The sequence below is a fragment of the Amborella trichopoda genome, chromosome 7 (assembly GCF_054954075.1).
Source record: "Amborella trichopoda isolate Santa Cruz 75 chromosome 7, AtrichopodaSantaCruz75HAP2 v2.0, whole genome shotgun sequence".
NCBI lineage: Eukaryota > Viridiplantae > Streptophyta > Magnoliopsida > Amborellales > Amborellaceae > Amborella > Amborella trichopoda.
In genome coordinates, this window is record NC_142342.1 from 18375115 (window position 1) to 18392754 (window position 17640).

Sequence of the window (17640 nt, forward strand, 5' to 3'; positions counted from 1 at the left end):
TTTTTTTTTTTCCATGTTGTTATGGCACAACATTGCCTTAGACTTTAAGAAATTTTTTATCAATAAAATTATGATTCACAAAGTAACATATTTTGGATTATTAATTTAATTTAAAATTTCTATGATGTTTATATGAATTGTTGAATACATAAATGCACTTATACTACATGTAAATTTCAATATATGTATATATAAATATCCATACATGTACGTAGACACTCGCATATTCTACATACATGTCATGTCCATATGTCTTTCTTTGGAGTTCACGTTTCTGAACACTCACATCCGTATAGAAAATTGACATGTATATCCATGTCTATGACCTAATAATTAAAAAACATTTCACCTAATAATTAAAGAGATAGAATATTCCAAAACGTTTGAGGCTAACAAATCCAAACTCAAATTAGAAAACCATAAAACATAATTTTGATATTTTAAAGACAGTGAAAATGTATAACAAAACTATTTTAAGAAAATGAGGATATTAATTTTTAAAATTCATAGATCGTGAAAATACCCAAATGTGTCTCAAGGAAACCACGGCATAAGTGGTTGGGGTGGTAGGTGTCATGACATGACATTTTGAGTTTTTTTTTTTTGACAAGAATAGGAAATTTTATTATATGATCAAAATTACAAGAGGTGCAAAAACCACCTGAAGGATATAAGCAAAGTAAAAGCCCCTCCCTAACAATAAAAAAAGACAAAGATGCCCCCTCCTAGCCAAACCATCGACAATAGCATTAGCCTCCTTATACACACGTTGAAAAAAAATCTATAAATCTCTGCCCAAATTAATGAAAGTCTCCAAGGTAGCCGGCTTCTTCTATTACAGCAGACATTGTGAGAGTCTCCCTCCACCACACAAAAGGCCCAATTTCCTTGTCTTTTACTAGTTTCAAGCCTTGCAAAAATGTAATGATCTCAGCCATATTAGCTGTTGGAAACCTACATGGCCCTTATAAGGAAAAATGATATGTCCATTTGAGTGTATAATAACTCCATCATGCCAAGTGAAACCAGGGTTACTCAAAAAACCTCCCATCAAAATTAAATTTTAGGCATCCCGATAATTGTGTCATTCATCTCACCTTCTATTTGGCATAAGCAGTAGAGCTTAGAATCAAATTCCTTAGATTTCAAATGAGATCCAATTTAAAGATGACCACCCTATCTTTGGTGATCGAGAACCAGCTCTATAGGCCATCTATAATTCTAGCTTAGTTTCTTCAACTTCCTAGGCTTCACTTTCAAACATTGTTCTATTTATTTCTTTCTAAATTTCCCATAGAATTGCAGCTCTAAATATCTTCCAAATCAATTGACCACACTTTGGTAAATCCGGAATCTCCATATGCAATAAAATATGTCTATGTTTTTTGGTGGCACAAGTTAAATCCCCATTAAACTGAAAGCCCACTCCCAAATGGATGTAGAAAAAGGACAATGTAAAAAAAGATGATCCCCGATTTCTTCATTAGTATCATTGGTATATATTGAAAATGTGAAATATAAGGGCCTAAATTTGAAACTTTGAACCTTTAAATCTACCCAAACCTTCATCCTTAGAGATCATCAAGCTAAAAGCCTCAGCAGTCCAAGTAAAAAGAAAAGGAGAAAGAGCATCCCTTTGTCTAATCGCCCTTGAAGCCTTAAAAATCTTTTAAGAGACCCATTTATCAAAACTGGAAAATGTGCCGATGAAATACAACCTTAAGTCCAATTCTTCCATCTAGCCCCATAGCCCATGCATCTCATCACCTCTTGAAGCACCTACCACTCCACCTAATTGTAGGTCTTTTCCATATCGAGTTTAAGCCAAGCTCCTAGCTCCCCACTTTTTACATTCTTGTGCAACAAGCATACTATCAATAATTATTCGACCTTTCATAAATGCAGATTGTGGCCTGAAATAGGCCAAGGAAGCACCCCTTGCCATGAAGTCCTCCACCATGAGCAACAAGTCACTTTCTCAGCAAATTCCAATATGAATGCTAAGGGAAATCCCAGTGATTTATTACCCGGCAATGAGAACACATCCCTTTTAAGTTCCTCCAAGGGTATAAGTTCTTCTAACTGGTTTGCTACATTAAAGGCAAAACTCTAAAAGTCGCCCCCTACAAATCCACTAAAAAACATTGTTTAGAAGTAAAGACCCTCTAAAACTGATTAACAAATTCATTCTCTCAACCCATTTGATCATATCCTCTGGAATACCCTGGAAATGGCTGCCTGAAAGATCATTTTGTCTTCTTTTTGAGCTTGTAATTGAATAAAAAAAATTTGTGTTCAAATTCCCCTCCTTCAGCCACTTCACCCTTGATCTTTGTTTCCAACACAATTCATCTAATTTCAATAGTTCATGCCATTATTATTAAGCTAACTTCTTTGCCCTTCTTGTTCAACTGTAATGGAGATTTTGTGCCTCTAAATCAATCAGCTAAATCAAGTTTAGAGTGTTATCAACTTTAACTTCAATATAAAATTTGTTTGTTTTCTTCCATTCCAAGAGCTTATGCTTGATATTAAGAAGCTTCTTATGCAATTAAAAACCCATCCATCCATACACGATAGTATTCTCAAAAGTCTGTTTAACCAAATGGACAACATCCTTTTCCTCTAACCACACCAAATCCAATCTAAAAGGGAAGTGACCCTGATCCCCCTTTCAATGTTGAGAAATATAGGGTTATGGTCTAAAGACAATTTGGGCAACGCATTTACTCACACCAAAGGAAACACGCTCTCCTATTATGTCGAAATTATAAATCTATCTTACTCATCATCAAATTGCTCATGCTATTATTGGTCCATGTAAAACAAGTGCCACTAATGAGGATATTTAGGGGACCATTCTGCATAATGGAGTTGTTAAATAATCTCATATATGAATTATGAGATGAGTATCCTTCCAACCATCTTAAAGTCACCACCAAAGCAACAAGGTAAATTCCAATTTATAGCAACTGAAATTGGATCTTGCAAAAATTGCTCCTTGAGAGAACACTGATTCCGTTCATACACATTGAAAAGGATTCATCTAAAAGAGGGAAACGAACCTTCAGAAACAAGAGCCAAAAATACATTCATAATAGATAATGTCAATACAGTTCAAAAGACTAGGTGCCCAAATATACCATAAACCCGATAAGCACTAACAAAATCCAACCCACAAACACTGACAGAACCCAACCACCAAACCTATCTAACAGAAAATAAGAATGACTAGGTCACTTAGTGTCCTAGAGAAAAAGAACATTAGCTCTATTCTTGTTAACCAGCATCAAAACCTGCCTCCCCCCAGGCCCTCTCTGATTGCATTCACGCCCTCTTATTCTTTCTTGAGTTCTATTCCTACTACAGACAGGGATACCCACTGATCTATAGAAAAAAGAAAGAGTCCTAAAGAAACCCAAGAAAATTCCAGTGTCCACTGTTTGAATGCACTCCCACCAACATCACACACACCCACACCCACACCCCAAAAACAAGAAAAAATGGTTGAATACGGGAAAAAACCTTAAACTGAAAAACATTTGACATGCACAAATTCTCAAGAGAATCCAAATCTTAAAGAGGTTGGAAACAATCCAGAGACATTTGATATGCACAGATCCTCAAGAGGATCCAAATCTTGAAGAGGCTAGAAATAATTCGATAGAAATAGGAAATTATGCATCGTGTGGTCGATGCTCAGTCAACTTGTGAATAGGATGGCAATTAGTATATTCAGTTTTCATGTCACTCGAAAAGTGGAGGTATTTAAGGGTCCACAGACACCTAAACTAGTTATGCACTGGGGCTTTTGGGTGCCACCAAAAGCATAAATGGTCAGTCCCTCAAAATGGCGTCTACCATGGTTCATTGCAAAGCAACCAGGCAAGTTTCAATATTTACCAGATCCATGGATGGAAGAAATTTGACTGCCAAACTGGGTAGGGCAAGCTTCAAATATTTCCCCGGAGGATAAAAGCATCCTAACAGAAAGAACCTCAGAGCTCTAATCAATGGGTGAGGTTTATGTAAGCCACCCACCATGGAAGGCATACCTCTAGGTTTTGCCTCAAAGATATAATTACAATGTCTGAAACCTAATGATGACTTGCAAATCAATTTTCATCGGTGGTTATGAAATTTAAAAGTTTAAAGAGGTACAGATCAAACACATCTATAAACACTTGAAAAATCTTGAAAATAGGCACTGTAAATAACTTATTATAAGATGTATTATTTTTAAGACTTAAAAATTCTTGTTTTTCTTTATATCCATATATCTATACCATTGGAGATTTTTCCAACATCAAATTACTCTGTTCAGTGGATTTTTGGGGTGCACCTTACTTTAGTAGTATAAAATTGACACAACTTTTTCCGTAATCAAATGCAAATGTAATTGGCATCAATGAAATGATGGAGATAAAAATATGATGCCAGGTAAGTCCCTAAATGCAAGTTTTACCTAGCTAAGTTTGGCCTGCTCTTTTTTCATTAGTTGGGGAAGTCAAAGATAGTTATCCCAAAGAATGAGATTGAAGTCAAATGCAATTGCAGAGAGAGTAAAAGAAATGGATATTTCAAAATAAATAAGAACAGCCTTGACCTCCCTCCCTGAACAAAAGGTCAGTAAACCAACGGCCACAACTCCGTCACTCACTATATTGCACAAAAACAATAATACATCACCACCCAAGACAGCTAAAAGCACAATCAGGCAGGCTGCAGGCAGAAGCTCTTTCCTCTCAATACTGTACACTTTTGAAGGTAAAAGAATCGACACCGCAATCTCAAACCCAGAATGCATCACCCCCAATATGCCTCGAGAAGAAACCATGCTCACTAATACTCTCCCTCAACCTGTAAAAAGCAGGCTTACTACGCGTTGTCCTCAGTGGACCCGAACCAATGTGCGGCTCTCCAATTGACCCTCCCTTCCTGGCCCCCACCAAAGTTGACGCAGATAATGGCCTATCCATTTCATCCAAAGGTCCTGAACTATACTCCATAGTCACAAATGATGGAGCATTACAATTGTATCTATAAAATGGGGTCCCCCCATTTGACCAGCTGTTATTGAGATTGCCCTTGAGCTCGGAATCTAGACCAGGGGATGAGTCATCCCTCTGGCTTTGGCCATCATTGCTACAACTATCTTCGGAATCATTGTAAACAAGTTTTAAGGCTTGGACCACTTCTCCCATGAATGGTCTTTGAGAGGCCTCGGGCTGGACACACATTGAAGCAATGGCCGCGACTTTGGCCATGTCCTCAAACTCATATTTTCCAGCAAGACATGGATCAATTAGCAGGGAAAGTCCTTCTTTGGTGGTTAACAAGGGGCGGGCCCACGTGACAAGGTTCTCCTGTCCCTGAGGTTGGGACATATCGACTGGTTTTCTCCCAGAAAGTAGCTCCAAAAGCACCACACCATAACTATAGACATCACTCTTGACGAGGAGATGCCCTGTCATGGCGTACTCAGGGGCAACGTACCTGCAATGGCAAATAAATTGTGCTTGGTGACCACGTACAGAAGAAAACCAAAGGTTGTGCTTGGGTAGACCACTTAATGGCAGTTAAATACAACTACATGATCAACAGAGATGAAAGCCCTACAAATCTTGGCTTATCAGTCAAAAGTAAACGAAGCCAACGGTTCATGCCTCCAATCCAACATATGAAGAATAATCCATTTACAGCCCAGGATGTAATGAACAACACTTGAACTTATAAAAGAAACAACAGCAAAGCCTAAGGTCTGTTCCAATACACTGGTAATCATCAAAACCTTCTGTCATATAAACAAAATCGCCCATATACAACCCATGATGCAATATTCATCGTAGAAGAAGAAACTTTTGAGAAGTGAAAATATATTTGATACAAAAAAGGAAAGAAAGAGTAAATATGAGAAGTTCAGCAGACATTTTCCACGTCAAACCAAGTTAACAGTGAACAAAACATTTCCCAGCAATCAAATCCGACAGTTTGGTCATTTTTCAGCAAATATTATCATTTTCCAGCAACTATGAATGCATCTCTTAATGAAATCTAAAATACAGTCATTTGAGAAAGTCAAGAAAGATAAAACAATACTAGACATCAATAAAATATGAAAACCAAGGATCTAAGAAGCACTATAAAGTGAGATGAGATATCCAATAAACTTATAGCTTCTATAAAGAAATTAGGATCACACGTCAAAATTAAACCCCAAATATACCACAACAATATAAAATAGATGAATGTGAACATCAACAATAAAGTGGAAGATGCTCTAACTCAAGATTATCTAATGGTCTATGGCAGAAGCTGTAGTAATGAGCTTCCATTCAGGATTATCTAATGGCCTGTGGGAGAACCTGTAATAATAACCAATTATGTTATGAATTGCGTATCTCATAATCAATTTATTTTCCTATGCTTTCAATGGGAAAGAATTATGAATTCATGATTTATGTTTGTTTTAAGTTAAGGAATGTCCATGTTTATTTCTGGATGTGGTAAATGTTGTATTACATTTAGAAGTGTAGAAAAAATTCAGCACCGACAAGTCGAGTGTTCTAATCCAAAAGCCCCATTAAGGGGTCCAAAAAATCTATACAATCATAGACATCCAAAAGATTGGTGACACAAGATATACAAAGCCGGGACTTGAGAACTCAAAAACTGCCCAAAACAGTCCCCTGCAATTGTAGTCGGTTGGCTCCCTCCATAATGAGGGAGTTGGCTACGGCATTGGCTTCCTCCCAAGTATGCTTCCATACAACATGCATATCCCTTCACAAATGCGCAAGGTGTGGCTCGTGGGGTCCAAGGTATAATGTTAGATGAGTCTCCCTCGACAATCAAAGAAGTGCCCTAGGTGTGGTTGAAGTTCCAAAGGCCAAGGAGGGCTGATGCCTCCGCCACAGTGGAGTTGGCAAGGCCAATAAGCAAGAAAAGGAGAACAGGGTACTGCCGTCTCTGACTTGGAATATGCCCCCGATGCTCGAGGGGCTTGGGATGCCCATGGAGCAACCATCAAAATTGAGTTTAGAATGGGCATAGTCTGGAGAACTCCATAGGGACCTCCAGGATACTGGCAGGTTGGAAGGAAGGCAGAGCTCACCAACTCTGATGAAAGGCCGCCGCTAAGCAGTGCTTGAAAGGTTTATTGTTTTGCGCTCAAAAGATGACCAGGGAGCGAATCTCCTCTTTGAGGGCCTCAGTATGGATCACCTCACCACAGAAAGTCCTGTTGTTCCTCTCCAACCAGATGACCCAAATTGTGACAGCCACCGCAGCTCTCCGCAGGAGGGTACCCGACTTGGTCCAAGGGGTAGATAGGAGAGACGAAAACAGTTAAAGAGGGATGGACAGTGGAGTAGCCCTTTACCAGCCAAAGAGCTAAAGTATGCTGCCCAGAGTTCTCCAGCAAGTTAACAATGAAGGATGAGGTGGGCGTTGGATTTGGCATCATTGCGGCACAGGATACACCGGCTACGAATCTGCATTCGCCTCCTTTGCAATTGGTCAACGGTAAAGACCTGTTCGGAGATAGAAATCCAACTGAAAATACTGAAAAGTTGTGTCTTTGGAGGTATGAAAGAGAACCAAGCCCTTGCTACCGAGGACGGAGACGTGGAGAGCACACAAGTAGACCTTTGAAGTGTTTGACAAAAGGACGATACTGAGAAGATGCCGACGGGGCCAGTGCCCAAACTATCTTATCCTGGCCAGAGGATGGGATAAAGGTTGAGTGGAGTAAGGCATGCAATTCAAGGAAGGCCGGCCTCTCTAGGTCGTTCACAGGCCTCCTAAACATTGGATTCCACACTCTCCCAGGGCCCAAAGGTTCAAAGTTATCTGCAACAGAGGAGAGGAGGTGGCTGGCCAGGCGGAAAAGCTTGAGGTAGCGCTCCCTTGGAGGAGTATGACAAATCCATAGGTCTGATCAAAAAGAAATTGTCCCCAGATATTCCCTGGCATCGAATGTTACCTGCAGACTGATTGAGGCAAAAGAGCAAGCCACTCCAAAGTCCTAAGGAGTTGTTAGAGACTTTGACACTGGGAACCGAGGCATTAGGTTCATAACAGTACTTGTTTTTGAGTCGGCAGATGCCTAAACTTACTTGAGACTTAGGGGAGAAGACTTTGTCCCAAGCAATAAGGGACTATTTTCTGCACCTGACCATAGAAAGTTTCTTATAATCTTCTCTAGATGGCTCACCACAGAGGCAGGCATAAGAAAAATTGACATTGGGAAGACATGAATATTTGATAGGGTTGCCTTGATAGGGGTAAGTTGACGTGCTGGTGAGAGGAATAGACCTTTCCACCCTGCGAACCTCCTATCGAACTTATCAATGATGTGACTCCACTAGCGGTGTTTGGGCTTGCCTATACACAACGGCAGGCCCAAGTAGGAGGTCGGCAAGGCTTGAGCTTTGCACCCCCATCAAAGAGCTAGATTAGTGACCATCGCGTGGTCGACAACAACCCCATCATCGTGGTCTAGGCCTTTTTTTCTTTTTTTTTTGAAACTGTTAACTGTATGGTCTTGGCCATGTTTGCTCTGAACCTGGTGCCCACTCAATGCATTTAAGAAATAGGAGCAGGCAGTCGACCTGTTGGGGGTTCGAGTCACAGAATAGAAGGGTATTCTCGGCATATTGAAGGCGTGAGATCTTGGATCCATGATTGCCGATCTTAAAACCCTTGAGAGAGCCTTGACGATACAGGCCAGAAATAGAACTGCTGAAAACCTCAGCCCTATTGAGAAAAGGAAGGGCGAGAGGGGATCCCCTTGCATTAAACCCCTAGAAGAGTGGAAAAGGCCCTTCGGGGATCTATTGACAAGGAGGGAGAAAGAAGGGCTAGAGATGCACCCTTTCATCCATTTACACCACTGAGAGCCAAAATCCATCCTCTTAAGGGTCTCGTCCAGAATCTGCCAGTTGACATGGTCATACGCGTTTTCCCAGTCCAATTTGACAACTAGACCTGGGACTTTGGCAAGATGTCGTGAGTGAATACAGTCATGAGCCATTAGAGCTCCATCGAGGATCTGCCTATCCTCAACAAAGGCCGCTTGGTTAAGGGACATAACCCAACTGAGTACCTATCGAAGTCCAGGAGCAAAGACCTTGGAGAGGATTTTGTAGGATCACAAGTCTAATGGCCCGATAGTCTTTGAGTTCCTCAGCCCCTTCTACTCTAGGGATCAAGGCTATGGATGTAGCATTCATGCCTTTGTTTATAATACCACTGTTATGGAAATCCTCCAAGAATACTAAAATGCCCAAGCGGATGGGTTGCCAAAAATGCTTATACAGGGCAATTGGAAAGCCATCCAGGCCCCGAGTACAGTCCTGGCCTAAAGATTTGACAGCAGCTAAAACTCCTCTTCAAAGAAGGGCATTCGAGCCATGCAGCCTGCTTAGAGGGTATGGTCTTAAAAGTTAAGGACACCATCCTAGGTCTAGGGCTCGATGGTGCTGAAAAAAGATGCTTAAAGAAGTCTATGATTGCCTTTTCTATGAAAGGGGCTTGGTTGAAGATCTGGTCTCCAACTTTCATGATAGAAATAGTGTTCTCACCTACGGAAATTGGCGATCTTGTGGAAGGTGGTGTGAAGATCACCATGTTTGAGCCACTTAACCCTCGAGTGCTGAGACCTTTGCGGAGTGTTTTCAGGTAAGAAACCTTCAAAAGAGATCGCAAGTACCTTTCAATAGGGGAAAGTGGTCTACTCTCTTCCAGAGAGTCCCAAGAGATAATGAGTTAAGCGAAGTTTCCTTTTGTTCATGAAAATTCCCCGGGAGATGACGGCTTACTCACGCTGCAAGATAAGACATGGAATCCTACTCATCGGGAAAATGCCATCAAGAGATCCTTTTTTGACCTTCAAGAGAAGGAAAAAATATATATTTTTACCTCTTATCACCAAAAACTTGGATATTGTTCCACTTGATTCTGACCATCAAGAGGGCCCATTTTCATGATGGCCCTCTTGATATGGCTACCAGTATGTCTAAACTAGGGTGAAGCAAGATTACAACACCATGAATCACTTCATACTACTCAGGGAAGAATATCATTACAACTCTTGGTAAAGAAATTCGGCCTGAATAATGAAGTATGAAGATTTAAGAAGTATCAGACTTCTCATTTTGAATCTCTTTCATTTTAATTATGGAACCAATAAGATTAAGATCTGAAATGTGGTATATTATCTCATTTTATTTGGAGGGATTTCAAGATGCTGATTGGGAAGTCGACATAGTTCAAAACAATCTATGGTTGATGGATCTTCACTTACAGTGGCAGTTTCTGTTGGGAACAAAAAAAAACAGAGAGAAAGACGGAAGATTTTGTATCATAATCAACCATGGAATGAGTAAGTGCTTTTAAGCTTGTGGCAGATCAAAAAATGATCATCGACCTTCTTGAAATAGATATCAATTTGTAATCATGTTGAGTAAAGCATCTCAAATGCATGGGAATGATTCAAACCTCAGATTTGCGAAGGCTACAAGCTCCAAGGAAGTACAGCCAACAACATCCAACCAAAGTTCCGTTCCATTCATAATTTGGTGAACAAAAATGTTTTAAATTTGGAATAAATCCAATTCGCATGAGTGCAACAAAACCTATTCTTATTTAGAAGACAGAAAGGTACACAACAAAAGGGTAGTTCTTAAATGCAGACAAGATCTAGAAATACATCACTGCAGTGTTCTTTCATATTAGCTCGCACAATATACTATCCAATCAAATGATAAGACTCTTTAGCAGTATAACAACAATTGGTGTTACCACCACAGCACATGCACATTTACTGTATGTATGGATTGGAACACTAATACATGTAGTAATGTTCAACCCGACCAGAAACTTGGAGGGAATGCACTGAGGCCAAGAACGAAGTTGAAATATTATAATGCAAGAACTTTGAGGTGTTTCAATGGCAGACCATCCTTTTTCTTAATAACCAACATTCGTCCAATTGAAGAAAGTGGTACAGATCAAGAAGACCATCATTTATTAGAAAAGGACATAAAAAGCATACGGAATAGAAGGTCTGTCTTTTATTCTTTGGAAATATACATAGAAGGCATCCACTTACAAAAGCAAATGATATAATTCAATCAAGAGAACAATTACATTTAAAAGCCTGAGGATTGTCACACAGCACCACAAGAATTTTTTTTTTGGTAGCATTACTCAATTTCCCTATCACCTAATAAATTAACAATTAGTCACCAATTATGTTCCTTGAAAAAAAGCAAGTAATAAATCCTCAACAGGAGAACCCTTTTTTTAATCGATAATATTTAACAGGAAAACATCGTGCAGGATATGTTTATAAATACCTAAATATCGAAGTCATTAGCATGCTAAGCTTCCACTTATTTTTTTTCGAGAGAATGCTAAGCTTCCACTTATTTCAGAGCTGAAATAAGAAAGCTCCACCTCAGTTAAAGCACCCTCTTTAGTCCATACAATAACGAATGCCCAACCATAAGGTTCAGTAGTTTCTTGTTCTTTTAAGGAGTTAGGATTTGGGTATAGTCTAAAATATTGTATATTTTAGGCAATGACCGATAACAGAACTGGGATTTATAGGAATATGTATATCATCCCGATGCATACCAAATGTCTTACTATTGAATAAAATTACTAGAGCATGCAAGTAATAAAAAACCAACAAGCACAAAAATTCAGCACAATTGCTAGAGGATAAAATAGCAACTATTAGAGGAGCATAAGAGCTCCAAAGTTTCATAACAATATTCCAAAATTCTAAAAATTCCCTTTCTATCTCTAAAAGACTAAAAAAACTACTCAAAGCATCTCCAAAAACTCCAAAATCTCTTCAAAATACTAGCCGTCCATTCATTCTAGTTTCCAATTGATGCAGGTCCTAATATCTTATTATCAAATAAAAATACTAAAGCACGCCAATAATTAAACCAACAGGCATAAAAATTCTGCACATTGGCTAGAGAAGGAATAAACAACTATTAAAGAATAGTCGACAGTTCCCAAATTCCATGGACCATGGCAATATTCCAAAAGTCCAAAGTTCCCCTTTGCCCCTCCAAAACAACTATTTAAAACAACTCCAAGAGCCCTAATCAGAGACTATTTTCTTTTCCAATACCCACCAAATTACATGGCAATCTCTCACCAGGTCGATATGGTATCTATAGACTCTTTTCTTTTCCAATACCCACCAAATTAAATCTATAATAAGCTTTCTTTAGATCAATAAAGGCCATGTAGAAGTATTTTTCCTTTACCCTAAACTACTTCTCAATCAGTTGCCTCAATAGGAAAATAGCCTCAATTGTTGACCTCCCTGGCACAAAACTGAATTGGTTTTCTGATACACTCATTTCATACCTTAATCATTGCTTAATCACTCTCTCCCACAACTTCATAGTGTGGCTCATAAGTTTGATCCCTCGATAGTCGCACAATTCTGTATCTCCTTTGTTTTGTACGTCTCTTTTGTCCTTGAAATTACCTCTAGTTGTTCCATATTACAAATAGGGAACACATTGTTTAGTACTAGTAATGCAGAACAATTAGGCTTATTTTTGTCATTTTGCACTTAAACGCTGTGCATGTAAAAAATTACAAAAATACCCCTATTTGTTCTGTGTTACTAACATTGCATACAGTGTTCGTTATTTGTAATGCAGAACAACTAGGGGCATTTTCATCATTCAATTGAAAACTCTATGGGTTCAAATTACTAAAATGCCCCTCATTGTTCCTCATTCCAAATATTGGACAATAGTAATTTGAGTATTTAGAGATTTTTTTTTAGAAGAGGTATCTAAGTGAAATAAAAAAGAAAAAGTTATACCCTCAGATAATAATAAGGATAATTTGACCCCTTCAATGATTTTTTAAGGGGTTTCATGCCCTTTAATGATATTTTCTCTATATCTTTTAGTGAATATTGATCAAACCTGCTGCATACATTTACTCATACATCATCATCATCATTTACTTACATGATAGGAAAATATAAACTGAAGATAAATAATGCCTAATAGTGCATCTATGGGTTTTTAAACTAGGACCTCTCTGTCCTTGGTCTTAAAAGAAGTATGCAGCCATCTAAGCTAGCGACCTCATTGTTTTAAGTTTTGGAAAATTTTATATATACAAAATTAAAGGAGTAAAATACTGTACAGCCCGTGCCAAAAAGTACCGATATTTTTATCTCGCATATTAGACACTGTAGACATGGGCAGACAATGACCATGTGTCGGCGTCTACGCAACACTGCTCTAAATATCTCTAAGAAACCCTAGCTGTCCATTCTAATTCTAATCTCCACCTGATACAGGCCCTAATATCTTATTGCTAAATAAAAATACTAGAGCGGGTAAAAAATAAAACCAAGCAGCACAAAATTCTGCACATTGGCTAAAGAAGGAATAATAACCAACCATTGAAGAAGAGCACAAGAGCTCCTAATTTTTTTATGATTATTCCAATAGTCATGTTTCTCATACTATGTAAACTATATTAAAAAACCTTACAAATGTCTACAAAATCCTAGCAACTGTCCATACATTCCAATCTCCACCTCCATGCTACCTCACAATTATTAAATACATATAACCCCAAATAAACCCACGATAAAGTCTCTCACAAAATAAACAATACTAAAAACTCAAAATTCACTCTAAAAACATATAAATAATAAAAAAATCTACAATAACCTTCCAACACCCATTAAGGGATATGTCTTCCTTTCCTCCCCAATTTGGAAGGTTTCCCAATTCAATTGGGATGCCATCACATCCACTACACAATCACTTGGAAAACAATTTATAACTTCCGCAAAAGTAGATTCGGACTTTGTGAGATTGGAGACTCCACTCTAAATCCAATGGATATACTAAGAATCACACTTAATGATCACTGATATATCTAGAAATACCGTATAGACTTAGGCCCATGATGAGTTGGTAAACTAAGATTTCATGTATAGCAAGTCAACTTCTAGATGTATTTTGGTTACTCAGAAGACATATATTCAGGATCTCATCATAGGAGCTCAACTTACAGATCAGAAAGTTAACACCCTTGCACTTAATGTGAGATTATGAATTGAAGACAGAAACAGGCAACCTGATACTTATAGGTGTTTGGTTAGCGGACAGTTGCAGCTTACCATCAAGAGGCCACAGATGTCCCATGTGGTCCAGATAATTACCCGCAACAAACTTATGGCTTCCTTTCTGCGCTTCTTGGTGAGGGAAAACTTTGGCTCAATCATTCAGTCGAGTTTTTCTATGGGGATCCTAAGCTCATTCATTATCCTCTTTCCAATGGTTTCTTCACAGTCCGGTCTGATTCCAACTTACTATGAATTTAGGTTACAACCACAAAGTTCCTTACATTTCACTCTCTTCACAAAGCATCATACAATTCAACTACCAGGTTCTTGAACACTGCCAATATCCAGCTTCACAAGGATCCAGACCTAGGCCTCTCCATATCATAGTTGTCTGAGCTTATCAAGGGAGGTCATTTTGGTCTTTGTCATTGACTTCTCTTTCTTTTCCGGGAGCTAATAAAGAAGACAGGGTTATGTCAAATTGTAAGTGGGTGCAAAGTAAGAGACAAATCCTCGATGAACCAAAGTAATATAAAAGAAATAGAAAAAAATAGGATCAAATGTCAGGAAGAAAAATAATGAATTGTCAATTGAAAAAGACTCCCCTCAGTCCTTGCAGAAGAAGAAATCCATGTTGCAACTAGATTCTCTCAGGACATAGGCAGGATAAGGATTCATCAGCCTTTCGCTTTCTGAGTTCTCAGAATGACTCTGATTCTTTGGACCATATTCACCTTGAGCCGAAGAGGTACATTTTAGGAGTTGATACTCAATCGAGGTCATAAAGATTTTAGGTGATTCTTGTGCACTATATAGACAGGAAATTTATTTTAAACTCAAATATTTTTTTGGAAGTTTTCTGTAAGGCCAGTATGTCCCTATTGTAACTTTTAATGCTGCAAATTTACAAATATCACTGCCACCCAAGAGAAAAAAATATACAAGAACTACGGGAAAATCAGAAGATGAATGAAACATACCCAAAAGTACCCATCACCCGAGTAGATATGTGTCGGCTTCCTTCTGAAGCTTCCCTTGCCAATCCAAAGTCTGAGACCTTAGGAGTGAAGTCATCTTCAAGAAGAACATTGCTGGCCTTGAAATCACGGTGTATGACACGAGGGTTAGAATCTTCATGAAGGTATGCAAGAGCTCTAGCAGCACCAAGAGCAATCTTCATCCTTGCATCCCAGTCAAGCTGCGACCTTTTGTCTTGTGGACCTGATATAGATTGAATCAGCTTTTTCTTCATAACAATCATAGTTAACAGTTTATTACAGCAAGATTGTGAAGAAGCATACCATTCAAATGAGACTCAACACTTCCATTATGGACAAGTTCATATACCAAGCAGCGACTATGTTTCTCGGTGCATATACCAATCAATTTGACAAGGTTTCGGTGATGTAAACGGCTTAGCATTTCAACTTCTGATCTAAACTCACAGCCACCACTATGGTCCTCTCTTATGAGCACCTTGATAGCAACTTCGGTACCATCCTCCACGATTCCACGATAAACACGCCCAAAGCCTCCCTCACCAAGTATGTTCTTTGAACTAAATCTGTCTGTGGCCTTCTCAAGCTCAGCTAGTGAAAATGGCTTCACTGAGTGCATGCAAGTTGCCATGCTGGAAGCAAGAGACATAGATATTGAGCTTGCTAAACTACTTGATAACATGGATTTCAAGCCTGCATCAATACTCCACGAATGTATTCTCGTTAAACCATAATCCAAACTTTAAGAATGGTAGAGTCATCAGCAAGCAGAAAACCTCATGATATCATGAAAGATAAAACAAAGTTTTTTTTTGAAATTAGATAAAACAAAGTTCTAATTTTATCACATAATAATTACTCAGCATAAGTCTGACGCGAGCTGAGTTGAGGTCATTCCAAAGCTTACTTGACTCAGCAAGTAAAAGCAGATGCCCAATAAATAAAAAAAGAGGTTAAAAGAAGTAATAATTGCAGAAAGTTAACAAGCTTCAATATATTCACAATGACAGGTAAAATAGAAGGGCTTTCCAAAGCAAATTTGTCTTTTGATGATTTGATATTATTGTTCTAGCTTCCAGTTTGATAAGAATTGACCTCATTCAGACAAACAATCTGATGGAGACCTCAATCAGAAGATAGTATTAACCTACATTACCAAACTCCGATTGAAGTTCACACCTGAGTAGGGCTCTAAATATATATACTATATTATTAAGCTAGAGTTAAGGAGTGGACACGTGTCGCAAAAATAAAGAGGGACCCTAATTCTATAGAGGTTGTAGGAGACATTCCCACTTTTAAGGGCAGAGAGAGTATTTGTACACATCTTTTGTAGAAGACAAAATTAGTGCGTGGTACTTCTTATTATGGTAACTCCAATCTTTCCTAAAATTGTTGCATATCACTCCTTCCTTAAAATCTCTTGCCATGAATCTAGCCATCCCTATCCTAAAACATGTAGTGCGAGGTACTTCCTCCTTAGACTCCTAAAATTAGAGCGTTGTACTTCCTCCTTAGGATGATCCGCTCTTCTAATGCACAAGTACGAGAAAATCAATTTTCCATTTAGAGAAAGAAATCAACAAAATCAATTTACAATAAAATCAAGAGAGAGATACTTACCATATCAACAAAATCAGTTCTTATCTAAACATACCATATCTTTATTTCTATATTCTAATTAGAGAGAGAGAGAGAGAAAGAGAGTATATTGGATCGATTTTAGATGCTTACCATATCAACAAAATCAATTTACAACAAAATCAATTCTTATCAATGATCTCATTGCTCCCATATAGGTCACAATATTATATAGTATCCCAGCAAATATAGAGGTTTCCCATTTTAAAGAAAGTTTAGGGATTTTAGGAACTCTTAAAATAAAGGATCCACATAGAATTATTACTATTATTATTATTATTAGTATCATTATTATTATCAGTATATTATCATTATTATCATTATTATTATCATCATCATCATCATCATCATCATCATGCACGTTGTACTTCCATGAAATCAAACTACATATGTTCATTTTTATGTAGTGCAATATTTATCAAAATAATGGAATTGGCCTCATGCATGTATACTCTTTTTTTTTATATCATCATGCATGGTGTACTTCCATAAAATCAAATAACATTCTTCATTGTTATGTAGTGCAATATTTATCTGCAATAATATTTGTTTTTCTTTATTGTGAAAAAATGCTAAAAGTTTTTGTCTTAATGTAAAAAATCATTAGCTAAAAGTCTTTGTCTTAACGTAAAAAATCATTATTTTGAGAATTGTATCTATATTCATGTAAAAATCTACCAAAATATGTTGGGCCCTGGGAGATATTGTATTTATCACATACATTACCCAAATAATTCTCAGCATGTGTTTAAAATTTATAGTGATATTATGAAATAGATCATAACCCTGAAACCACTCATATGTTTATTTGTTGTATGATTTACCGAATTAGTACACAATACATATTCAAAATTTGTAGTAATATTATGT

The 17640-nt window shown here is 37.9% G+C and overlaps 1 protein-coding gene across 2 annotated transcripts in view; it reads right to left on the minus strand.

The window, feature by feature from the left end:
- Positions 1-4459: 4459 nt before the first annotated feature.
- ALE2 (Protein kinase superfamily protein) overlaps positions 4460-17640 on the minus strand; it is a 28962-nt gene continuing 15781 nt past the window's right edge. For both annotated transcript variants that reach the window (XM_088872777.1, XM_011627616.3), the window contains 3 exons: positions 15433-15822; positions 15112-15352; positions 4460-5496 (listed from right to left, as the gene is read on the minus strand). In XM_088872777.1, the coding sequence (XP_088728903.1) occupies positions 4791-5496; positions 15112-15352; positions 15433-15822 (1337 nt within the window). In that variant the 3' untranslated portion in view covers positions 4460-4790. The remainder of the gene's footprint in view (positions 5497-15111; positions 15353-15432; positions 15823-17640) is intronic.